Raw genomic sequence first — 27,283 nt, 5'->3', positions numbered from 1 at the left:
CTGTTTTTCCATTGAATATTTTATTGTGAACAGTGTCACCGAAGGTGGATATTTGATATAATAGGCATTCTGGCAAGCAATTTTCGAGCATCTAATAGAAATCGATCTACCACCTTACAGAGCCACACATTATGCAAATTGTATATACTGTGCTATTAAAAACATGGCTTGCGACACAGATCACTTCATTCCCGTTTTTTGGCTTGCTCAGGGGGATAACCAAATCTCCAGTACTCAGGATGGCAAGTCTTCATCCTTTAGATGATTCTTTGAGATGGCAGGCCGTTGGACAACTTGAAGCCGGGCCGTCGGAGGTGGAAAGTTGGTTTAATGTGCCACGTAGAGTCGTATCGGCACTATGGAAGCAGTTTCAGGAGATAGGAACCATTAAAGATGAGCAGGCCAAGGTCGCCCCAGTGCTACGTCAACCAGACCAAACCGTTATCTGATCCTAACAGCAAGATGGTACCCCACGACGTCCTGTCATCAACTGTCTCTTCAGGTTGCTGCAGCCACAGGTGAAAATATTTTCAACCGGACTGAATTGAGAAGACTCAATTCGAGTAGACTCTACGCAAGCAATCCAGTGGTTTGTATCCCATTAACCCCAAACCACCGATTAGCTCGTCGAAACTGGTGCCATGAACATGTGACTTGGAACCCTGACAAATGGGGTACAGTTCTGTTCTCTGATGAGTTCCATTTTAGCCTACAAACGCATTCTAGCCGTTTTTTCATCTAGAGACAACGAGGAATGCGGTACTATCCCTCTAACATCAGCGAAAAGGACACATACAGCGCAGGCGGCGTTCTCGTGTAGGGCGAATAATGATCAATGGCCACATCCCTCTTAATATTTTAATAGCAGCACTGTAACTTCGCAGAGCTACCGAAAACCGATCTTCGAACCCTATGTGCTACTTTTAGGGGTGCGGTTGGCTTTGATTTTTTTTTCAATGACCACGCCACTGCACACAGAGCTCAAATGATGGAGGAATATCTTGAAACCGAAGATATCCAAAGACTGCCGCGGCCAACACGATCACACACTTAAACCCAATCTAGCATGTATGGGACGCCCTTGGGCCTTGCATCGCACGTCGACAACTAACTCCTCGGTCACTTGGTGAGCTAAGGGATGCGCTAGTGGAAGAATGGGATTTATTGCCACAGAATCTTATAGACACCCTTATATCGAGAACGGTTAACCTATCAGGCTTGTTTAGCTGTTGGAAGGGATCATACGCTATACTGATGTCATGTGACCCTATTTTTGAGAATTTTGTATCGACTTCTGTAATGTGACCTTTCGGAAATTCTTATACAACCCCTAAAATGTCCCTTATACCTGTCCGGAGTTTCTTGCTGTCTCCTTATTTCATCCTTATCCTATGGTACACCACCATACCAAATTTTGTCCCTCTTCATCGCTAGGCTACGCGAATTACACTACGTGTTCTGTTAATTTTGTCGAGCAGTGTAGTTATATTCACACATTGTTAACGTAGAGCTTAGGTACTGCCACAAAATCTGATTATACTCAAGTTAACGAAGGCTCAAGATTTCGCCAAAGCACCTTAGAAATTGGAGCACTGCATCAGCAGTGCTTCACTTTGTCTTATAAATACATAAAACATGATTTCCTAAAGTTTCTTAGTTTATGAAGTTTTTAAACGAACTTTCAGAAAGAAGGTAACTGTCTAGACTTGTTATTATCGTTCTTATTCTTCAAATAAAGTTCAGTTTCCGAAAATCAAACGCTGCCTCAGTATTCGAATCGTAATTGTCTAAGGAAGTTGAAAATATATTTACAAAGAAAATGACACACGCACGACTTACTTATCTATGAAATCGAGGAGAGGGTATTTGCCCTTGCTGGACTTTATTAGGAAGTAATAAGAAGCAGTAATCGCATGTGTACTTTAAGTGGAAATCCCTCAGGCGCAAATACGTTTAGGCAATCTTTATTGCCGAGTGAATTCAATAACAGTATCCATAGAAATAAAACAAACCTTATAAAATTAAACTAATGCAAATAACATGATTTTAGTCTATTTTTAGGTTTGCATAGTACTGTAGTTGAAACAATGAATGTCATGCGCTGATTGGAGAAATGAATGTCCAATATGGCAGACTCTCAAAACCAAAGTTTTTTTTTATGTTGTGCATAAAACTCGTTGCTTTTTTGCTGATTTTTTTTGTTATAAATCATGAAGTATTACTATGTGTACGATAACTTGTTATGAAATGAAATTTCAAACAGCACTTGGCATTATTTCTTATTAAAAGAGAAGGCACAAAGGACTTTTATAATTGCACTACTTTTAAATAAATTACGTCCTCCATTTATTAAATAACTAGACTAAAAGCAAGTAAAATTTCAATTACAAACACAATTCCAAGCTTCGTAGCGTTAATGGACTTGTTTTTTATGCTCAAAGCAGAAAAAAAGACCACTTTGCCTTCACAATGAGTTGCATACTTCTAAATAAGAGAAGCCACAGTCGTGCTCCAACAGTAAACGCAGATTCGTAATTTTCGAAAGCAACCACATACAGTAGTTGCAGCCATTGAGGCTTTATCGTATAGGCAAAAAAAATACATCTGCCTAGGGCCCAGGTCAGAGAGGAGGCCTAAAATCACTGTTTCAAAAATTCATTGCTGATTTTTATTGAAAACTGAACTTTGTACCTGCCAAGGTCAATGAACTTTACTTTGAAGATTAATTTGAAAATTACGTTTTTTTTTTGTTTTTTTTCAAAAATGGTTTTACCGATTTTGATAAAGTTTTATATTTAGTTCTTATATCATATAATTTGTTTGTTTTGCTGTCACATCTGTCACATAAAATGAAATTGAAAATGTTTTTATTAGTTTTTTTTTCTTTAGATGTTGCCCCCAAATTCCAGTTTAGTCGGGCCCCATGAAGGTATAACGCGCCATTGGGTGCAGCGCTTACACTGCATGATTAAATATTTTTCATTGATGTATAGATAGTACTCTTAGAAGGATTTGAACAGTTGGCAATCGAAAGAACAAGAACGTAACAGTATTAACATTGGCAATGAAGTTTATACGCGGTTTGTACAACAGAGCGTAATTGGCTAGATGTACGTAGTGCTGAAATTTGTTCTAGCATTCCAGATTCTGCAGGTTCACCAGTATCTCACCTTATACTACTTCTCCCTCAACAGTGGAAGGTGTACTCCGTAAAACCCATACCTAAAATCCATCAAAAGTCACTCACTACCGCCTATTTCATTCGTTTCAAGTCTACTCAAGGTTGACTTGAGTCTGTCCACCTAAGCAGCCCATATTGGCTGCTTAGTTGGACAGCTGATAAACATGGTATTCTCTTTATCAGCAGCACTAAAGCCCACGCAATCTCTAAAAATTCCAAGGCTCCACAACTTAATCTTTGATAGAAGACTCACTGCCAGAGTAAATATGTTAATAGGACCTATTTCAGATCCTGATCTATGGGACGATGTTCACTGAAGGATTCCACTCTGTACTCTTTGGACGACTCCTTCCCTAACGACCAATAGAAACAGGTTGCACATGGCTGATAGAAGTCACTAAATATTGACCTTTTTAAATTCACTACCAATAGGAAATATCTCCAGAATATATTTGACCAAAGACTTGTTCTTTTGCGCTAATTGAGCCAGCTTTATAAATTTAGTCATATTGTAACTGAATAATCTTTAAATTTGTTAATACAGCATTTCCCTGTTAAGAGTAGTTTGAAGAGAATATAGTGTTTCAATTTTTCTAACCAACTAACTCTATACCAACTTGCTACTTACTAAACCCTATTAACACCTTAGAATACGCGTTTTGCGCGATCAGGTTTCAAACTTGTGATCTGCTAAAATGCAATGCTGTTTCTTGTATTCTCTCTATCTTGTCAACTCCTCTGACCACGTGGTTATCCCGAAGTATAAAGAGAAAATTTATTATTTCACTTTTTACTTTAAAAATTTAAGTATGACTTCAGTTTTCGAACAGCACCGATGGCTTGTTCAGAAATAAAAGAAAAATAAATACTACACTGCGTGGCAATTTCATTAACACTCATGGGCGTACTTTCTGCTAGATACGCCAACTTAACAGTGAGTACGTCTCGCTCACAATGCCTGATTTCAACGTATGTATTAGCGCCAAAGCAACTAAGGCTACGAGACATCAGTATTGCGTTTATTCTGTGATCGTTTTACCTGTAGATGGAAGAAACTCCTGAGTTTCCGGAGATAAATCATCACATCCAGTCTCACCTTGGATCTATACATAATTTTCTTTGGGTTCTTCTACTGGATCTCAATAAAGAAGCTGCTTTTCTCGGCCTTAATGCATATTAAGGCTGAACGGAAATGTGACTGCAATGAGCAAACCTCCAAATTTGGAAAAACCCGTGGACAGTTTTTTTTTTTTCCAAAGGCGGTGTCAATAAGCTAGTCGTCCCCTCGGTGACCTTCGTGGACAAGCAGCGTTTAAATTGGTTTACCCTGAATATTCAGATCACGGTCCTTTTAACCAGACATTGTTCTAAAATGAAAGAACTACAAGTCTAAGCCTCACAGACAGTGCTCTCTGTTTCAGCAGAGAACAGGCAGGCGTTATTTGGTACAGGAGGAAAAAAACAATTGGTTTTCCCTCGCAGTCCACAGAATCCCGAATAGCCTATTCGAGTGAATCAATCATCTTCCTCTTGCTCTTCTTGAAGTCAAGGTCCATGCAGCTTTTGCAATGATACATTACCATAAAAAATCCAAAAATCTGCGTACTTTTGTTATCCTTCATGACCTTGTTCAAGCATGCCATTGCTTTTCTTTCCAGAGTCAGTCTTCCCTTAATTTTTCCAGAACATATTCACATCCTTAACCGTTGCATTTAATCTTTATGACAGCTAAATCTGGTTATCTTCTCAAACAACATTTCCTTTGTCTTGTGGATGTTTAACATAAGTCCAGATTTTACACACTTGTTTGACTTGCTTAGGAAGTTTAATCATTTCCGTCCACTGGGACGATCCAAGGCCAACAGAAGAAGTAAGCTGATGCAGAACGTGTCAAAAGTCTGCAGATAATGGCTGATAAAACTTCAGCAAAAAATTAAAACCAAGGTACAAAATCCGGGGAGGATTTCTCACTTTGGTTTTATTAGAAGTGGGAAGGATTTATCCCCTCCCGCCGCTAATTTTCATTGAAATTTCCTCTCCCACCACAAGAATCTGGTGAGGAAGGGAATGCTATACATGAACACTAAATGAACGTTGTGCGAATCTGAGTTCAGAAATGATTCCCACAAAACAAATAAAACCAGACTCAGTCAAAAGGGCCCTAACAGAAGCAATTTATAAGAAAACAATTACAACTATTGCGTGCTTCTGATTTAAGCATGATGGTTATGGTTGACCTAAAAACAAAATGCGCTGCATTATTCCCTCCCTTGAGCTCCCTCAATAACACTGCTGCTTCTAGGAATGAAATGTGGTAATAAATATTTTCAGACTTTAAATCCATTACGTACAGAAATTTTATAATAATATTGGCCACCTTTCCATGAACCACTTTATAATGCTTCAGATATTTGTTGAAATTACTTTCTCTATATACTGCAGGCATCTGTTGACTGAAAAAAAAAAAAATCTCGGAGGTCGGGAACTCATTTTTGACTGAATACATTCCGACCAGATTTCAGAATGTATTTATTTGTTACTAAAAATAAAACATAAATAACCCCGATTAAATATACAATAAAATATTCCTGTAAAATGTTTAAAATATACTGAATTAAAAGGGTTAAAATTATAATTAAATAAAATCTAAAAATACCGGAGCATTCCCTGCATGTTGCCTTTATTAAAACATTTATTTAAAATAATTATTTTGAATGATGCTAATTCTTTTTCCATTATTTTAAAGAGGAGGTGCCATACATAAATGCCCATCACATACAACTGTTGTGTTCATTCGTTTTTGTTAACTAAATCGCATTACGTTCGCTCACATAGTACATCGATGATGGTTTAAGACTAAATCGAGGACGGGGAACAACTTTTCCGTTGTGAAAAAAAAAGCAGATGAAAAGAAAATTTAAATTTAAAAATCGTAAAACCTAAACAGTAATATTAGTAAAATTTAAACATCAAATTCAAAAAATTCAGCCCAAATATGACAAAAAAGTCCAGATGACAAATGGTCTAAACTTAAAAATAAAGTAGATTTAATTGAAAACACCCTGTATATTATAATACAGCGATATGGCTCTTTACTAGTACAGTATGCAGACAGCCTAAGAAATTTTTTGTCTGCGTGTTTCAGTTTGGTTTGTCCGATAAACAGCACCTGAATATGATTACTTAAAGGAAGATTCTATTGGATATTTTTCGCTCTTCCAGAAATATTCTGTACAAAGTTTTGTTCATAAGAATCGTCTTCTCACTTAGTAGCCTATGTAGTTGGAACTGAACATCCGCAGTCTCATTTTTTTTATTTTGTTTGAGTTGTCGATATTCTTCTTCTCCATCGAGAGAAGTCAAATTCCGGAAATTCTGAAAGTTTTTAAACTGTGCAATTATTTTTTTTTTCGGAGCTTCACTTCTATCAAACAGCTGAAGGGTTTGGCTTGGATACTAACATCTCAGTGTCACAATAAAGGATTATAAATCAAGTTCGAACACTGTCAAAGGTTACCGACAGAGATCGTGCACAATTTACGTACTTAATTCACGTGTGAACGAGTTTGTTCTCAGACAATTTTACTGTCCTCTACTATGTCATTCACGGCGCAGCTGCCTATTTGCTATATTATGTGTCTATTGAGATCTATTCTACCTCATCATCAAGCCATATAAGGAGTCTCTTTCATGCAGTGTCAGAAAACAGTACGTAACTGGATTATCTGTAAAAGAATATATTTATTAAGGTCTTCTTTTTGTGTGATGGGTGTTCTTTGATTAAATTAAATTTCTAACTGATAAAATATATTAAAGAGTAACTGAAGATGCCCTTCATATAAAAGAATTAAAAATGAAAGTTTAGCTTTAAAGTGTTCATCTAATCGATATTTGCTAAATGATCAAGATACCCTCCAATTAACCACACCATCGATTCCCACCCAACTTCGGCCATCCGTAGCCATCTCCCTCTTCTGTCAATTCGCTACATTCTCCTAAATCTTCACATAATTCAATAAAGTCAACTAACAATGCTTCCACCCCAAACAAGCGACACCTCCTCCCTTTCCTAACATCTCTAAAGATCGATAGCTCATTTGTTACTCTGGAACAAATGCTGAGGAAACTATTTAGCGAAAATGGTGATGTGAAACGGCATCGTTTTCAGATAGAATATAAGGTTGCTGCAGTTTTGACTCTTAGTCCAGATGATCAAGAATTTTCTCCAGCAAAAATGCAAAAAAACGGAACTATTGGAAGTATAGTCACCAACTGGGTGATAATCTAACAGCGAATTCTCAATCAAGTGACCTTGTTGCATCGCTACAGAACACCTCACCTGATTTGCATAATAACCGATAATTCAACGTACCATTTATTGCATCTGTTTATAGATATAATTCTGGCACATATTAATTTCAACATTTTTCTTCAAAATGTAAGAAGCATAAAAGAAAACTGCCTGCGTTTATCGCGTTATTAATAGAAGAATCTCATGAAATCACGTGTTTAGTAGAAACATGTATGCAGTAACCTCTACAGGATGTTTTCTTACTGCCAAAAAACTCAGCTACATACTATACACTGCCTACCATTAACATCTGGACACCCTTCCATGGATGGGGAAACAAGTCCCATGCATGCAACACATCACAGAACCTGCTATAAATATGCACACTGGGCTTCGAACAGACAATTGCAAAAGTGGGCATGCAAGATGATACGTTCAACAGAATTTATCACCTCAACAAATGCTAGACGCCGATTAACATGGTGTAAGGAGGCGAATCCTGGATTGCAGAGCAGTGGTAAACAGTCCTATGGACGGACGAGTCGAGGTTCGCATTCTAGCAGTCTGATGGCCGTTCCTGGGTGTGGCGAATGCCATGGGAACAGTTCCCTCCTGACTGTATCCTCCCAACAATGAAGTTTGGTAGAGGCAGTGTCATGGTATGGGGCTCCTTTCATGGTTTGGCTTGGGCCCATTAGTCATTATCGATAAAACCATGAATGCTGTGCAATACTAGGACATCCTGGACGATTATGCACTTCCAACGTTATGACAATTCTTCGGGGAAGGCCTATATCAGCAAGACAACGTGCCATGCCATACTGCTCGGGTCGTAACAGTGGTTTGAGGACATGGGTGTGGAAAAGTTGGATTGGCCAGCCTAGAATACAGATTTTAACCCTATAGAGCATGTTGGATCGTCGGGTACGTGCACATCGAGATCGCCCAAAGAACAAGGTCGAACTGGTGGCTGCGTTAAAGGTCGAGTGGAGGAACATATCACCTGACATTTATAAAAAGCTGGTTGGCAGTATGCCGCGAAGAGTGAAGGCCGTCATAAAAGCAAAAGGTTTCAGCACAAAATATTAAATGAAACAATAAAAGCTCTTTTTGTCTAAAGGCAGGTTTCCGGATATTAATGGTAGGGCAGTGTATATCACATCAACGATTAATCGAAGAGGTGGAGAGGCAGCAGTTATTTTAAAATCTGATCTGAAGGTTATGAACACCTACAGCTTTGCAGGAATTTCGCTGATAGTCCAACTTAAAGATTCTCTGCTACAAATTTGTAATATCCATATTCCTTCCCGAACTAGGGATGACATCATTAATAACCTGTATTACTACTGTTCATAAACCTCAAACTAACATAATTATAATAAGGCGATTTTAATCTCCCCTTACCCAAATATTTCTTAAAAATGCTGCCCAACTCCTTATTAATTCTAGGAGCTAAAAAATCAACATTACTTTTACCAGAGAAAATCGGCTTGATCTTGTTTATTCTGATCTTCCACTTCAAGAAAAACAGAGCGGCAATATTACATTTAAATCTAATCACAGAAATGTATAGCTGAAAGCAGCAATTTACTGTAGGAAATCACAAAAATAATATCATAAATAAAATTCCTTCAGAAAAAAAAAATGTTTTCAGCTCTTGAAATATTTCCCAAGGTATACAGGATGCCATCATTCTACTAATAAAATGGCTGAATCGACTAAAAGCAGAGTCAACATCCAAACTGGTTAGACTGTCTTCTCATTCCAAACACAATCTGAAACCGTACTTTAAAAATAAACAGAAATACCACAGACAGTGGAAAGTTATGATACTTCTTCAGCTCAAATAAAACAGAAAAGAGAGAGATTTATTTCAACTAAAAAAAATTCAATAGTATAGAAATTAATTAATGCAAAAACTAAAGATCAATAAAAGAGCACTTACTACAAACACGAGAGCTACCTAAAAGCATGAGCAAATAGTAGACTGGATAATGTGCAATTTTGAAGATAAGTAGCCCAGATCTCAAGGAAAATCCAGCACTTAGATACAAACAGATCGCGTGCAACATGAAATGCCTGCTGGTCAAGTCCTGTTGAGTAACCAACTTGTGAACAAGAATACAGTACAGCAGGTAATTAACCAGTTACAACTTGATAGTTTTATTATAAAATAAAACCAAGATGGTTGTTTAGTGCTGCATTACTAACTGCATTTTCTAGCCATTCCTTCAAAGACAATTGAAGGATACCGATTTACTAAGAAATTTTCACATTGACTTAGTGGTAAACTCCTATCCACTGCTGGAATCACAACGAAACAGTTAGCAATTTAAATAAGCAGAAATAATTAACTGCTCTTATAATTATTTGACATAATTTGAATAAGAAGCGTGCCCTACCTTAATTTGCTCGTACTCCCTGCTGGCTTCATTAACAACAAGTAAAAAAGTCACATTCGTTTTATTCACAATGTCTTCGAAGTCCATTTTCACTTTAGGTTGCTTAAAATCGAAATATTTCCACACGTACGTTCCGTGGATGTTTCTTTTCCTCCCTAGCACGCGCATAAGTCCATTTCCAACCTGGATTATCCGCAACTGTTTGTCACATATAAAATGAAACGGAAAAGCTTTGCAAAACGTGGCCACCGATACTTCAAGATCAGAGGGATGGGTTGAGAGATTTTTGGCGTACCTTTCAGACTTTTCGTGAATACTCCGTCTTTTGAGATTGTTCACCACCTGCACTACATAACGGAAACCCTGAGTTCGTTGTCGACACAATATTACCGTGATGTTCTGGCCGAACACTTCCGATGACAACTGCTTCAGGATTCCGACAAACACGTATCCCATATAAGTCCTCTGAGTGGAATATTCCAGAAGAAGGTCTTCATTTTCAGCGTTCACATTCAACAGTTCTGTAAACTGGTCGTCATAGCAGTGCATCATAACGTCTTGAAGACTTTCAATACTACGAAAGAAGTCCACCAGAGTACCTCCCAAGAAAAGAAGAGCCCTGCCATACATCTCAAGACAGAAGGATGCATGATATTCCCCTACCTCTTCTAACAAAAGCGACTCTGCAACCCCTAAATAACGTAAAAACATTTTGAAATTAGATTCTAAATTTTAAGTTCTAAAATATTACGCTATATTGCCAAAAGTAGCCGGATACCCCTGGGTACTGGGTAAAATGAATCATGCTCGCCATCCTCGTGTCATGAATAGATAACAGCAAACTACGTTAGAAGTCATCACAGGATGTCAATATTAGCAATCAATCTGTTCATTCCATTGCAGCGAAATTGCTGCACTCCAGATAAACGGAGGCTAACGTATTCACCAAATGGAAATGTCATGGTATTGCTACAACCAGAAAACTTTTGGATAGACTTAAAAATGAACAAAAAGAGGGCGCTCAGAAAAATTTGACAAATGCGAGATCTGATCGCTCTCTTTTCAGTGTCCTCATAGAACACCGTTAATCAGGAGTTTGGGTGAGGTGAGGCGCAGGAATTGACATGAGTACAAGGACGTTACATAGAGATCTGCATTGCACTGGATTTTAAGGAAGATTTGCAGCACACAAACCAAACATCAAAGCGCGCAACGCACACATCGGCTTGTTTGGTTCCAATCCATCTTAAAGAGTTGAAAAGCTGTATAATGGAACGACGACACACGGTTTTCGATACGATGAAACATGAATGAAACACGTGCTGTCCTTTGAAACATGCGTGTATCCGGTTACTTTTGGCAATATAGTATATTTCAAAAATACATTTAAATTAACAAAGCAAAAGACTAAAATCATTCAGAAAATTGCATTGCTGAAAATGTCCATTATAATTGGGCCATGAGGCATTGGTATATTATAAATTACAAGTAATCTGCCCTCGTGGGTAGCACAGTTGGTAAAATCACCGTCCTCTCCCACGCCGGGTGGAATAGACTCGAGTCTTGTCGATGACGTGTTGAATTTGTAAGGGTCTTTTTTACAACGTGGCTCAGTTAGGCGAGGGTAGCGTGGTTTTCTCTTCCAGAAACTTCGATTTTTCCTCCATCACCCTCGTCCAAAACCGGCTACTGCGACCATAACGTGAAAAAAAGCACATAAAAATTCCTTCTGTCTAGATAGAACCCATACGATGCAGACAGTGACCATAACCACTATAATTTGTTAAACTTTTGATATTAATTGGATTCCAGTCTGTGTGTAAAATTAGGTATAGCCACATATTTTCTCATTGTCGAATGCACAAAATTGTGTGCAGTCATGGAATTTTGTACTCCTCAATTAAAGAATAAAAAATAAAGCATTTAAAAGTTGTTCCTCTGTACGTATTACACATCATAGGTATCCTAATCAAATGATTGATCAATTGATGCTTTCATTCTCGCACTTCTCCAATGTAGTGTTATTTATCGCGTTTCTATATTGATAATGTCGTCAAGCGAATAAAACTTTCTGCAGTTGTGTACAGTTCACCTTCATACCTTAGCCCAGAATGGTCGATCGCTTTCGTATCGGCTAAATAGTCGCAATATTCTTAGCCAGTTAATCCCTTAAGCCCACTTAGAGGGAAAATTCCCTCGATACCGCTGTTGACGACCTGAAGTCGCCAAGCCTGGAGGAACTCTGACTTCGGAAACAACCATATTTAATTACGCCAATTAAAAATAAAAATCATCAAATGCTTTTAGAATTTAAAACTGTGATTCTTCCAACATGAGATTTAAAAAATGTATAGCTTCACCTAAAACGTGCTGCTCTTTTCATTAAGATGTATTACCTACAAAAATTGCAACTGAAAACTGGATTTCAACAAAGTTTTGGAAACGAGTTTCACCAGAACTGAGATTCATGATTCCCTTAAAGGTTCTTTCTGCTTAGAGCAACCTACAACCCTAATGTAGCAAGAAATGCTATGACAGAGGATATTAGAGTTTTGGGAGCGCATTTCTCTACGAGGGCCATTACATTTTGTTTTGAAAAATCACATGTACATTAGGGACTACTCCGTTTTCTAGAATATCCGCTGCTGCGAATTCTGAACGTGTTTCAAAGCATGAAGTTTGGTCTATAGTTCCCATTCCTTTGCTCTCCCTTAGTTTCATTTTTCTTTCTTTATTTTTCTTTTTCCAAACTACTACGGCTTTACTGATGAAAACTACATAGAGTATACAAAAAGCAAAGCTTAACTATTACACAAACTAACTGAACTCAAATAATAAACCTTCCCTCCCTCAATTAATAGAATAACTTAATAAAGGCTTTATCTATATTGACGGAAGGATTAGGCTTTCTTCTTTGACTGATTCTTGGTTTGTTTTTTGGACTCGCACAAAATACAAATGGACCCTTTTCAACAAAAATTCCTGAGAGGGTCATTGATGAAGAGTCATAATCATATTTGTCTGAGTCAAGAAGTTGGCATAAATGCAGTTTTGTATTTTCTGGAATGTTTGCATGATGTTGAAGAGCTTGACGTTAAAGGTGTTTGTTAGGTTGACTACCTTAAGTTCATGAGGTAGGGTGACAAGTTCATCTAACCCACATAATCAACGGGGTCTTCGTGAAGAACAATGTGGTACATTACCGCTCGAAAGAATGGTGAGGAAATATCCATCCAGATAAAGACAAAGAGCACCCGATTATCAAAAATATTTTTGATATCGTTTGGAATAGGCGGTCTGGTTCATTATGAAATGAATCTAGTTTATTTGTTTGGGATATGCTCAATGCGGTATATCAAATTCCATGGATGACGTAGAAGATGATTTTTGTGGCAGAATGGTTATTTATCGTATGTGTCGGATAATGAGTGGGGTGCGTATGACGAAATCTTTATTGAAATTGAAGAGGATATTATAAGAGACATTTTGTTATCCGATAGTGAAGATGTGGATACGTACCATGTTTTTGGTAGATTGTATTAGCATCATTACTGTATATCGAATTTTATTGTTTAATCTAATCTGTTTATAATCTTATGAATGAGTGCTTTAAATTTTTAAACAAGATTTTAAATGTGTAATATCGCTCCCATATTTGCGATAGATTTTAAGCATTTTGCATAAGTCGACCGACGATTTTAAGAGTCATATTTCAAACATCAAGTCTAGACTTCACGCTTTATTGTTTATAGCTTATTTTAGCAATTCTATAATAAAAATATGGCAACACGTACCAAGACTTATACTAGCTTGAGAAATAATCTCAGCCAGTGCTTCCTCCTGCTTATTGACAGTTTCCTGTGGGACGATCCAAATCTCCATAGTTTCCACGTCATCCAGATTGAGGGCATCCAGGCCGATGTTCTCCCTAATAAAGAAACAAATATATATGAAAAATAAAAATCCACAATGCCGCAAGTGAATAATTAAACAATGTGTGATCGCCAGAACAGATTGAAAAAATATACGTGTGGAGCATTCGATGAACGTGGACCATCTGAGATCACAACGAGTCACAATGACCACATTATAGTCGATATGGATCTTTGCACTGTTAACAACATTCCTGTCATACCGAAGTGATTTTGCAAGTTGTGGATCAACTCTGGAATATCAGGATTACTATATGCTAACTTCATATCGAAAAAAAATATGTCTAACTGTGTCTTTATATTAATTACTCGTTGAACCAAAAGCTTGTCTTTAGGGCGTTATTTACAGTTAACCTATTCGTAACATAATAATGTTTGAAAAACAAATCCACAAGACGATAGCAGACCTTCATACAATCATTAATAGGAGATCGACCACAACGAAGAATCTTCTTGATACATTATTCAAGGTCCAGTGTTGCTGAACGGAAAAAGCCAACTGAATACAACATTTCTAAACATAAAGCCTTCGACAGTTTCAAATCCGGCACTACTACTGTTCTATGAAATTATATATATATATACCTCGCAAATATACTGTATTTTAGTTTACAAAAATCCCTGACAGTTATTCACCAAGAATATAAGTTGGATTTCACCTTTCAAGTATCTAAACAGTGCTTCAAAATTTTCATTATTGCCAAGTATGTGTGGTAAAGTTAAAGGTTTATGCAGATTGGACAGTGAATAAAAACTGGATTTCCGGTTACTTCAGTATTTAGGGCATTCTATTAGAATATATTTGATTGTTAGCTGAGTTTGACAGAAAGGACATTGAGGTGGGTTTTCACCCATAAGCAAGAACAAATGAGTTGTATAAGCGTGACCAATACGGAGTCTTGCCAAAATTACTTCTTCTCGTCTGCTTTTCCTGAAACTAGAAGTCCACAACTGAGGTTCTTTTTTAAGCTGAAATAATTTATTATTCGTTTGTGTTTGCCACAGATCACGTGCTGTTTTAACAATGGATTTATAATCAGTGTATGGGACTTTCAGATGGTAGAATGATCCACTGTTAGAATGTTTAGCAGCACGATCTAGACTTTCATTAACTGGGATGCCGACATGCCCAGGGATCCAGCAGAAGGTGGCCAACTGGTTGGATGTTTGATATTGGTATAATTGAGACCGTATCTGTTTCATAATGGGATGTTGGGAAGAAGTAGTAGATTGAATGGCAGTGACGGCACTTAAGGAATCGGTGTATATAAGAGCTTGCTTTGCTTGCATTGCTGCTTGGTTACATTGTCAAGAGCTAGTTTTATTGCATACAGTTCTGCAGTATATATACTGCATTCTGTACGAAGGGACACAGCTATTGAAAAAGTAGAAGAAATTGCTTCAGCACCTACAGCTTCATCTATTTTGGAGCCATCTGTATAAATATGAAATTTCTCTGCGTTTTCTAAGACGTAGGCTTCATGCAGCTGCTGGAAGTTGTTTGGCAGGGAACCTTTTCTCCATCTCAGAAAGAAATTATCACAGAGAGGTGAGTATTGAATCCAGGGATGCTCAGGAGGAGCAACGTCTTCAAGGATAAGCTGGAGATTAATATTCCAACTAAGCATCAGTTTTTGCAATCTAATACCCGCAGGACGGTTTTAATTAGGTTTATTACGGTATAGCATTACATACTGAGGGTCAAACAGGTATTCCCAGCAAGCATGGGATGGAATACTTTTAATTTTTGCAGCATAGCTACATAGTAAGGATTTTCGTCTGAGGTCCAATGGGGGTTAATTTGCATCAATATACAGGCTGTGGACTGGAGACGTTCTGAAAGCTCCTGTGGCTATCCTTAGGGCACTATGTTGAAAAGTATTCAGACGCAACAAGGAACTGTTTGTTGCAGAGTCATAGACATGTGACCCATAATCTAAGCGGGACCGGATTAAGGTTTTATAAAGATGTGAGAGTGAGTGTCTATCAGCACCCCAAGAGTTAGAAGAGACAGCTCTTAAGATGATTATTTTCTTTAGACAGGCCGTTCTAAGATAGGCTATGTGATTGGAAAAATTAAGTTTACTGTCTAGATATAAACCCAATAAACGAAAATTGTTGGTAAGAGGAATCAGATTGTACTTTAAATATATTTCAGGATCTGGATGTAATTTTCGTATTTTATAGAAATGAATTGCAGCCGATTTATTTTTTGCTAATGAATAGCATTCCGTTGCGCCCACAATTCTATTCTGGCTATGGATAGTTGAAGTTGCCTTTCAATGGCATTCATAGTTTGTGACTGACAAGAGATAATGAGGTCATCGGCGAACATATACGATTCAACTGTTTTTGGTATGTCTTGTGTCATATTTATAATTCTTATTGTGAATAGTGCTGTACTCAGGATGGAGCCCTGCGGCACACCCTCCTCGTGTTCAAATGATTTGGATACATTGTTCCTGTACCTGACCTAAAAACGTTCTGTAGTGTAGGAAGTTTTGTATAAATTGGGGTAACTGCCCCCTCAATTCAAAGGAAACGTAGGTCCTGGAGCATACCATATCTCCAAGTGGTATCAAAAGCTTTTTCAATGTCGAGATTGACCTTAACTAGATGTTGTCTCCTGATGAAAGCATTTCGGGTGTTTGCTTCTGCTTTAATCATCACATCTAAGGTTGAGTGGTTTTTCCGAAATCCATACTGGTTTCGGTTTAGAAGATTGTTTGTTTCCAGAAACCACGTTAGCTGCCTGTAAACCATATTTTTTAAGACTTTGCCTAAACAGCTAGTATCGATATCGGCCTGTAATTATTCGGTATTGTATGATCCATACCTGGCTTCGGAAAAGCCAGTACAATTGAGTGACGCCATGAGTGCGGATAAGTATTTTCTAAATATATTCGATTGTAGAATTTCAGTAGGGAACTTATTGCTTTGTTATTTAACTTTTTTAACATTTATACAGCATACTCCATCCGGGCCGGCAGCAGTACTTGATGTTTTATTGAGAGACTCCAAAAGTTCCTTTAGTGTGAATGGCTGATTATACGGGTAGGATGCTTTAGTATAAACATTTATTTCATGTTGTTCTGTTGTTTGTTTGTTTGTTATTTGGTTTTAGGAGCATTAGTAACTAAGGCCATATTGCTCCGGGATATGCGGTAGTCATTCCCTGACCTTTCCGCATCCTCCATATTTGGTGGTGACGGGCTCGAACCCCGGTCTAATCAAGAAGCGTGTGCTACGCACTGCTGCTCCTTCCCACCTGACTACGGAGGGGCCTGTGTTGTTCTGCAGATGCCTTAATTTTTTGGAAGGTTTGGCTGAATGTGGATACTGCTGATATACTGGCGAATGACTCAGCTAATGCGTTTGCTATTTCTGTTAAAGAGGACAATTCCTGCCCTTTCCAGTTCAGGATTCAGGCTGGAGACTGCACGGATTTACCGTTCGGTGCTTGAATTTTCTTCCAGATGAGTCTGTTGTCTATGTCTTTGTTTATGGTGGAAGCAAAGCTTATCCAGACATCTTTCTTTGCTTTTCTTCTTATTTTATGGAATTTGGCCTTGAGTCTTTTAAAGTTAATAAAATTAGCAGTTGTAGAGAATTTGCGAAACAAATTTCAAGCTCGATTTTTTGTCTGTTTAGCATGTGTGCATTCTGATTCCACCAGTAACTGATCTGTTTGCGTTTCCCAGGCAAAGATTTAAGTATTGCAGAATTTTCAGCTTGTAATATCTGATTCGCTATACGATCGGTGACACTATCTATGGGCTGGGACTGTACTATCTCATCATCAAACTAGATTAGGGAGGAATATTCATGCCAGTTTCCCTTACGGAATTTCCAAGTGGATCGCTGCAATGGAGACAAGTTTACTTGTGTTTGAATATTACAAAGAATCTGTAGATGATTCTGTTTAGCGGGTTATCGAGAACTGACCACGCCATATTGGCATATATGGAGGGAGAACAGATTGAAAGGTCTATTGCAGTCATGGATCCTGTAGAAAAATGGACATAGGTGGGTTCACCAGTGTTTAACAGAGAGCGATTCTATTATTTTATCCCTTTTATCAATTTTAGTAGATCCCCATAGCGGATGATGAGCATTGAAGTCACTCAGTAAACAGAACGGAGATGGCAGCTAATCTACTAGGTGTTCTAATTCATCTGAGGAGAAAGCGAAATTAGGAGGGAGATATATAGAAGCTATTATAATGGTGATACCAATTACAATGCGCATTGCTACTACTTTAAAAGGAGTCTGAAGAGAAACATGATTGGATGGAATGTTATTTCTGACAATAATAGCCACCCTCCATGAGCTGGCGTGTCAATACTCCTATTTCGTCTAAAGATGGTATAATTTTTGACGGTAGGACACACTCGTGAATTTAGAAGAGTTTCCTGTAAGGCTATGCCAGCTGGTACATACCTATCGATTAGATCCTGCAAATCGTCTTTTGTATTCCGAAAGCCTCTGCAATTCCACTGAAGGATTTTTTCCATTATGTGGCTTTCTGTGTTGTTTTAGGTTCTGACTGTTTTTTAGTTATAGCTTGCTTGTATCATCAATTTTGTTTTATCTTTTTTAGGAAAGACGGGGCGGATCACATCCATCTCATCGGTTGCATGTAATTCTAAAATGGTATCTTCTGAATCATGATGTTCGTCGATGTCCATTCCAGTGGTGGATGATTGTGGTTTCGTGATTTCTGTTACTTTTGGTTTTATTGTTGAGGAAACATCTGTTGGTATTGTGATTGGGGTATTACTGGACTGCTTGCTTGTTTTTGTGTAGGACACTGTTTTGAAATAGAAAGCAACGAACGTTCCCAGTTCGCAATTGATACATTCGGAGGAACCGATACTTCACTTTGGATCCCTACAGACTGTAATGGTTGAGCTGCTGTAGCATATGTTCGCTTTGTCTCTGTTTTGATTATATATCTTCTTGCCTCTGAGTATGTCACTTTGTTCTATACTTTATATTTTTGAATTTTTTTCCCTTGCTTTCATTATTCACTTGTTTTTGAGAAAGCTGGGTGGTTACCCTTACAATTTGGGCAATGCGGAGTGGTAGTGGAACAATCAGATTGGTTACGATCTTTTGTCCCGCAGTTAGGACATATTGTCTCGCCTCGACATGCAGTCTGGGAGTGTTCGTATTTTTGTAATTTATAGCACCTGATGTGATTCGGAATGTATGGTTGGACACAGCAATGCAGGTAGCCTGCTTTCACAGATGTTGGTAAGTTAGAAGTTAAATTATACTCTTGTTGGAACGAGAGTACCGTCTTTTCGGGTCATGATTCTCCTTGCTTGGATGACTTTTTGACCGTGTAATTCTTGGACAATTTCCTCCTCTGATACAAGTAATAAGTCACATTCTATGATTACTTCCTTAGAGGAGTTTAGTGTGACATGGGGAATAAGTTTTATTTGGTGTCCTCCAAAGGGTGTGAGCTTTAATAGCTTCACAGAATGTTGAGGTTGATAGTGTCTATTAGAATTGGTCTCTATTAGAAATACCCTTCACGGCTACAACCCCTGGCTTGTAGCCGTGAAGGGTATTGTGTACGGCGTGTGCGCTTTGTATGCACTAGAAGATCACCTGATTGAAGTCGCCTTACTGATTTAAGTGAACCAGCAGCAGACTCAATGCATTTCTGCACTAGAAAGGGTGATAATATGCTCCTGGCTGATCTGATAGAGAGTGCAATATGAGGAGGGCTGGTAGCTCCTCTTTAGGTGTTGTTTTCAAACTCTTCAGTTGAGAGTAGTCATTTTCATTGTCATTTGCTAGTCTTGAGCTCGATGGCTCTAAAGGTGGAAATGAACTGTTTTCCATCTTTGCTTCTTTCAGCCCTGGGAGAGTGGATTTCTTCTCCCAGGTTACCGGCCCCGCCACGGGGAGGAGGAGCAGTGCCGCTAGAGTGACCAAGCGGTATAAAAGTTAGTGTTAGTCTAAAGGAAAAAGAAAGAAAGGTGATTTACCTTTCTTAAACTTGCTTACAATTCGTAAGACTAAGTTTGTTAATGCTTAACGAGAACGTAAAATCTTTTCAAACTGAAGAAGAACTGTGGCTTTGAGTAAACGTTCTATGAATCATTCGGAAATCTCTTGATCACTATAACGCTTGGCACCCGGGGCCTAGGCAATAAGCATTATTGAACATAATTAAGAGTGAGTTTAGTAGTTGTGATCCCATTAATTCCTGTCTGATTCCCCACGCTTCAGGATAGGATTCTACCCTTGAGATAGAAGATTTTTCACCCATATTAATCCCAGGTTTTTGTGAGATTTGTCAATTTTAACAGCTCCACTATTGATTGACGCTTTAACATAATTTCATTGTTTCTTAACCTTCGCGGGTAGCACAGTTGATGTAATTGCAGTCCTTCCCAAACGGGGTGGAAAAGACTTGAGTTCGAATCCCGTGAATGACCCGAAGAATTTTTGAGTCTTTTTCACACCATTACGCAATTTTCAGACAACGAACATGGATAGTTGAAAGTAACACCGCGTGCGCGTCGGTGTGACGGCTGCCTAATCTTGAGCTCCTCAAATTTTCAGTGTTTAATGTATTTTTTTAGCGAGTCTGAGTAATATGTTCGTATAGTGACTTCCTAAGTTATCCTGCATCCTTGGTGAAGATGAATACCATGAATCTTTAGGTAATTATTGTTTTTTACGTGATTTTTTTCTTGCCTGTACTGTATTCATATTTGCCGCCTTTGCTTGTCTCAATGCCCGGATGTTAACTCCTTGGTTACTAGCCTTCACTGCTCACTAACTCTTGCCCACTACAGTACTGTATCACAAGGTCAAGCAGTTGCATTGTGTTTGGAGTTATTCGCCAGTCGACCCCCCGTATTGCAGGACGTTTAAAACTCCGACCTATTTACGCTCCCGCTCTACTTATGAGACTGCCTTCGGCAACAAGCTGGAAGAAACTTGGCAATCAAGCGTTTGATTATTTGTCTGCTATTTGCCTGGCAACGAAGTTTTGAAAATTGTCAGCTTTTGCCTGGACAACGCTCTCAACAGACCACTTTTACTTTGACTACTAAACACAATTGTAAACTCTTTTTCAACCCACTCGTAATCCTTTATCTGCGCCTAAAATCTGAAAATGCCTTTAAAGCAAGATCACCCAAATAATGAAAACTGCGTAATTTGTGGCATTGTTCCGGACGTAGTTATAGAATGTACTTCCTGTCTCAAGACATACGGAAGCGAATGTCTCGCGTTGGACCTAAAGAGGCTCGGGAAGCAGCGACGGAAAGTATGGCAGTGTCCCCCCTGTAAGGGAGAAAATTATATGCAGTCACTAGGAACAACTGGTGAAACTTCTAACAATGACGCTAACCAAATTTCGGATTCACTTGAGCACAGGACCCAACCCGCACCTGAAGTAGACACGGAACAACTGAGATCATCAGATTCACATGTGGAATTGACCCCTGACTCATTACTGGCAGAACAAAATCTTATCATGCAAAAATCAAGTAGTTCCCAACAGGATAACATCCTATCAACAGAGATCTCGGCAATATTTAATCAAGCATCACTCGAACACAGTCCACTCTTTGTCTCGCTCCTCACAAATATCGAGACAACTCTATGTAAGAAGCTATCCCCAATTAATAATATCCTCGCAGACCTACTGCTTGAAAACAAGCGACTACGAGAACAAAATGAATGCATGCACAAAACATTGGAGGTGTTGGGAAAAAACTTTGATGACCTGAAGCACTCTGTTTGTGATCTTGCTCTTCAAACTAACCATCATGAGCAGCATCCTCCGGACGGACACGTTCATGCGAAACCGAGAGTTCCTACCCAAACCACCCCATCTTTATTATCACATGACTCCTCTCCATCCCCCATTCTTACAACATGTGAGTCTGAAGTTGTGTGCCCTGAAATCACAGCAGATGCCAGCGAATACTCTGGAAATACTGCCTCCCAGAAGATCCAGAGAAGTCATCAGGAGCAAAACCTGCCAAATTGCACCTTTTCGCGATCACAAAACTCACATATGGGGTCCCCTCGCTCGAGACCGGATAATACTTTTTCCGCGGAAGTAAATCGCAATTGTGGCTCCACCTCAAACAACGTGAGAGGTAAACATTATACAGGGACTACGATTGTATCTAATGTAAAGACCCATAGAGACACTACAACGTATGCAATGATTGCAAGCCAACGAACAAAAGAACAAAGAACACTGACCCGTAATCCAACTCTTAAGGAACTGAGCCCCAATCTTAAAGTTATTGGAACCAATTTGCACTTCAGCAAGATGCAAATTGCGAACACTCGAATGATGGACAAGCGGATGCGTAATGTCTTCATTAGTAGGCTCTCCCCTGCTACCACAGCTGATGATGTGGAAAACCTTCTTGCTGCATTCAAAATGAACGGTAGAGTCACTAAGCTGTCCACGAAATATCCCACCTACGCCTCCTTTAAGATCGATGTAGCTGATGCAGATTTTGAAGCACTCTTCAATCCTGAAATCTGGCCTGCTGGAGCTCTAGTTATGCCATATCTCGGGCAGCGACATAGAAGTAATGGAAAGGACTCCCACCAATGGTACCCTGATTCATAGCAATCCCAGATCTTGTTGCCGCAACCAGAATCACAGACACAGAACACCAAGATACCGATCCCTGTGCTCGTCAATCCTAGACACACCCCGCTGAATCGAGTAGTGCCATGTCAGAGACCACCCATCCGTATCAAAGTACCCAGAGTACCTGCTTGCACCATCTTTTATCAGAATGTGCGTAGTCTTAGGAACAAGCTTGATACTATGGAGCAAATTCTGCTCCCCGGACATTTTGACCTGCTCGCCATCGCCGAAACCTGGCTGAATGATGATGAAGAATTCCTAGCGGCAGCTGCCCCAGCTGATTATGGGGTCGTATTCACATCTCGGATTGCACGCAAGGGTGGAGGCGTCGCATTATTCTACAAGAAATCCGCTTTCAAGCTATTGGATAATAAATCCAGTAACTCTCCTAACTATGAAGCAATCCTCGTTACGTTAGGATACAACTTCGTGACGTTTGACGTCTGTGTGCTGTATATACCCCCAAAGCCGTCCCAGCAAGTCATCCTTGAAGTTTCCAACTGGTTAATCAATCAGCTGCATCCCACAGCTTCTCACTTAGTTTGTGGTGATTTCAATTTACCTCCTCAGCTATCTAATCTGAAAAAGGATCTTCTGGCACACTTGAGATGTGCTGACCTACAACTTATTAATGAAGCTCCAACTAGGAGGAATAACCTCTTAGATCTAGTTCTAGCCTCTTTCCCTTGTACCCTTGATTACATTACAGAAACGTCATTTGACTCTGATCATGTCCCAATACATGTGACCGCATATCTGCCAGCCCCCAAATTAGAAGCCAGAAGGACGACAACAAAGGTTGACATCACTAGCCCCAACTTACTTGACGTAGATAAGTGCATCAGAGCCGCCTCTCTCATTCCCTGGGTGGCCTTAGAGACTTGTGACCCAGAACTAGCTGTGAACATTCTCACAAACTGGATCAACACGGTTGCCAAATATGCTGCCTCCAAAAAGATCACAATCAGTCCATATACAAGACTTTGGTGGAATTCTGAACTCAAAATGAGTTTCCAGCTAAAGCAACAGCTCCATCGCACATGGAAACAGTCGCAAAATGTCAATGATCGTATCGTTTATTCAAGGGCACGGGCTCAATTTAATCGCCTGAAATCCGAGGCAATCAAATTATACGTTAACCGTGAGCTGGCTAAAGGAAAAATCCCATACAAGAAAGTGAACCCTCATTTTCCTTTACAACTTGATCCTGAATTGTGGCTCGATTTCGTCACAAGATTTAACCGTAATCCTATGCCAAACTCAGATCTAGCTCTACTAACAGAGCCCATCCAGCAAGAAGTGTTCAACAACATTCAGATTACAAAACAACAGCTGATCGTAGCCATCAATTCTCTACCTGCCTCGTCAACCACTGGTGATGATGGAGTTCTCCAATTCATGCTCAAATGCCTAAGTCCGTACATTATTCAGCCACTTTTAATTATCTTCAACCAGTTACTCTCGAACAAAATTTTCCCACAGCAGTGGAAAAACTATCTCATCAAACCTTTAGCCAAAGTTCAGTCGCCATCGAAACCTAAACACTTCCGACCCATCTCCAACTCCTCCAGCCTGCTGAAGCTCCTGGAGAAGGCCTTACTTCCCATCCTCACTAAGCAGATCTTGCCCAGTAATCCAGCCCAAATTCACTACTCCCTTCCAAACAGATCAACGATCACCAATCTGCTAGCCACCACGAATACTATCTTGTCAGCATTGGAGAATAGGCAGGAACTAGCTGTGACTTACTTAGATATTTTGAGGCTGCATTTGATGCCGTCCAAGTAAACCAACTTCTCACTCTCCTGGAATGCCACTTCCAGATCACAGGGAACATATTATGCTTTCTCTCCTCTCTTCTGAATAACAGAGTTATAAAGCTTCATACAGGAGATCGCACCCTTACTAGATCCGTCACCGCAGGAGTCCCACAAGGAGGGGTCATTTCGGGCCTTCTATTTTCATCCATTATCTTCCCACTGGTTGCACATTCTCGATGTCTACTGAGCTATGCGGACGATATCAAGATACTCACTCCCATCATCCCAGGTCAAGACCTAGATCTGGTAAAAGTGGAAATTAACAACACTCTCACCACAGTCACATCTTACCTCTGCCAGTTTGGGCTCAAGATCAATCCTGCTAAGTCCGAATTCATGGTGTATTCATTGAAGCAAACGCCTTCTTCTCTCCAGCCTTCGGTCGGCAACACCCTCATCCCAATTGTGTCCAGCCATCGTGATCTGGGCGTTGTATTCGACCCAAAACTTCGATTCAACGCCCACATCGACATGCTCCTCACACGTGCTTCAAGACTCCGGTGGATAGCAAAACAACATCTCATTCATATCACAGATAAAAAGATAACTGTGAGGTACATAAGAACAGTTATCTTTCCACCTTTACTCTATGCTGCTGAAATTTGGGCGTCAGCGGCACCGTCAATAAAGAAACCACTCTTTGCCACAGAATTCTGGCTCCTAAAGTGGGCCAACAGGAAGCACAACCTTCCAGCTCAGATTCGTACCACGCAGCTTGCCAACTCTCTCGGAATTCCACGGCTTCCCACCTTAGTCGACGACCAACGCCTCCTAGCAACAGTCAAGATGATAACAGGCATAATGGCAACACCTTCATTCTGGGATACCTGTGGCTGGAGGATCCCCCCTGCTGCCCTTAGGGCCAATCCCGAGCTCTACTCGCATTCAGCACGACTCCATCTCTCGGACAGGTTCCTTCCTCAGCAGATGCTCAAGCAAACCCAGGCACTGGACGCCGACCTCAACAAATTCGCTGCTGACCGGACTTACCGGAAAAAAATTATGACGAGTAGGACTAATCAGCAATGACTGATGTGTACCTTGCATCTGTTCCTGTCTGATTGAGCTGGTGCTCTTATCTCGATGTTAAGCCAGCTCAATCAGATTAACTCTCGTAATGAGTTCTCTCCTTTGTATTATAATGTTTTCTTTGTAAAATTACCTTTTTGTAAATAATTAAATAATTGTTCAATTTTCCCGGAAGTTTGGGAAACTGTAAGCCCCTGGCTTTATGGCCGTGAAGGGTAATAAAGATTCTCTCTCTCTCTCTCTCTCTCTCTCTCTCTCTCTCTCTCTCTCTCTCTCTCTCTCTCTCTCTCTCTAACTTTCCAGGTGACCCTAATATAATAGGATTTTTTTTTTTTTTTTAGTTTTCTTACCGGCAGCTCTTAGGAGACCATGTGCACCCTGCCATGTTGCATTTTTTCCTGAACAGAAATGGGATCTTCCAAAACGATAATGTCTTGTCATCGGGCCCGCAATGTGCACGAGTGGTTCGAGGAACACGGTGAAAATATCACCCATCTCCAAATTGTTTTGGAACGGGAAGTGAGGTGTATGAACACGCAACCGTCATTTATTCCAACAGTGTGGAAAGCCTTGCAGGCACATGGCTACAGATCCCTACGGATGTCCTCAGACATCTACTAGATGTCTGAGGATATCAATGCCTCGGCGAATAACGGCTGTTACCCATGCAGATGGTGGCCCAGCAGGATATTAGGTAGGTGGTCATAATTTAGTGCTCACTCAGTGTATATATGGTAAATAATGAACAATGGCTCAGAAGAAACACTACGGGAACTATATCTCTGAGTTAAGCCAGTACAGGATATTAGGTGTTTCATTTTTCATTATATCTTGAAAAGTGCAATATCATAATTTTTTTGTTTGTTTTGTTTTTCAAAAAGGGATGATTTTCAGGGCATTGATTTGTCGATAAACTGTCTTTACCATTAAAAAATTTTAGTGTTCTAACTTAAATTTGTTTCAGATTGTCTGTTACCATATTTTATCGATAATGTTTAGTTTTACTTTATTATTAAAAGTTTATGTTTCGTGACCAAGGTCATTCATTAAAGACCTTTTGCATCTTGTGGTGATATGCGGCTTTCCCCCCACAGTTTTAGAAGAGAGATGCCACATATGAACTGTTAATTTAATGAAATGAATACTTTTGAATTTAAACGTAAATCAGCTGATAAAACTTAAGAGATTCAGATAGCTACAGTGCACGCTGAAATTTAATCGAAATGCTTAAAACAGATAGATAAAAATTATGTATTTTTTCAGTAAACAACATCTACACATCAACCGTTGGATCGGTTTTTTTCCTGACCTTTAAAATTGTATACAGTTAAGAAAATTACAAGATGCCACGAGGGATATCTTTTAAAAAGGATTGGAAAAGATTGCAACGGTAGTTTTCCACAGTCTGGATTTCAGAACACAGAAGTCTATCCATTTCATCCTGACCACTTCATTTTCGCTCTCAGAATCGTGCTGCAGACGTTCTACAAACGCATCAGTAGACGTTACTGCTTCATTAAAGTCACCATCACATTCGAATTCATCAATATCCACTGCTGATGCTCAGGACTCACCTAGCCATCAGCCTTAGCTGCATTTGAGCGCTGCCAAATTCTCCAAGGAAGAATTCAATTTGTTCTCTTTAAAACCTTTATTTCCCCTGTCTCAAAGATTCCCACTTCTAATAAGAGAAGGAAGAAGTCTGCAGATCAAGAGAAAATGTTGTAGCCTAGCTACTAAACGAAAGCAGGAAGAAAATCAATAAAACGAAAGCAGGAAGAAAATCAATAAAACGAAAGCAATGAAATGACGAAGAAAGAATGAATGATATAATAGGTTTAAATGAATATGAGGGATGAATCAGAGAATCTGACAATAACGCAGACTTATCAGAATAAAACGATAGTAGCAACCGAAAAGAAAGGTAACATTTTACAACTTAAAAGAAAGATAACGTCTTCATCACGCTGGAAGATCGGCA

General features: G+C 39.3%; 1 protein-coding gene across 1 annotated transcript in view; it reads right to left on the bottom strand.

Annotated features, from left to right (window-relative positions):
- The window catches only part of LOC150088040 (head-specific guanylate cyclase-like), a 181,627-nt gene that overhangs the window by 42,779 nt on the left and 111,565 nt on the right, over positions 1 to 27,283 (bottom strand). The window contains exons 3-4 of the mRNA XM_090369990.1: positions 13,669 to 13,802; positions 9,875 to 10,566 (exon numbers count right to left, since the gene is read on the bottom strand). Of these exons, the coding sequence (XP_090226116.1) occupies positions 9,875 to 10,566; positions 13,669 to 13,802 (826 nt within the window). The remainder of the gene's footprint in view (positions 1 to 9,874; positions 10,567 to 13,668; positions 13,803 to 27,283) is intronic.

This window comes from Mastigoproctus giganteus, chromosome 3, assembly GCF_048544385.1.
Source record: "Mastigoproctus giganteus isolate SK-2022 chromosome 3, ASM4854438v1, whole genome shotgun sequence".
NCBI lineage: Eukaryota > Metazoa > Arthropoda > Arachnida > Uropygi > Thelyphonidae > Mastigoproctus > Mastigoproctus giganteus.
The sequence above is the reverse complement of the archived record's forward strand: the minus strand, read 5'-3'. Positions and strand labels throughout refer to the sequence as shown.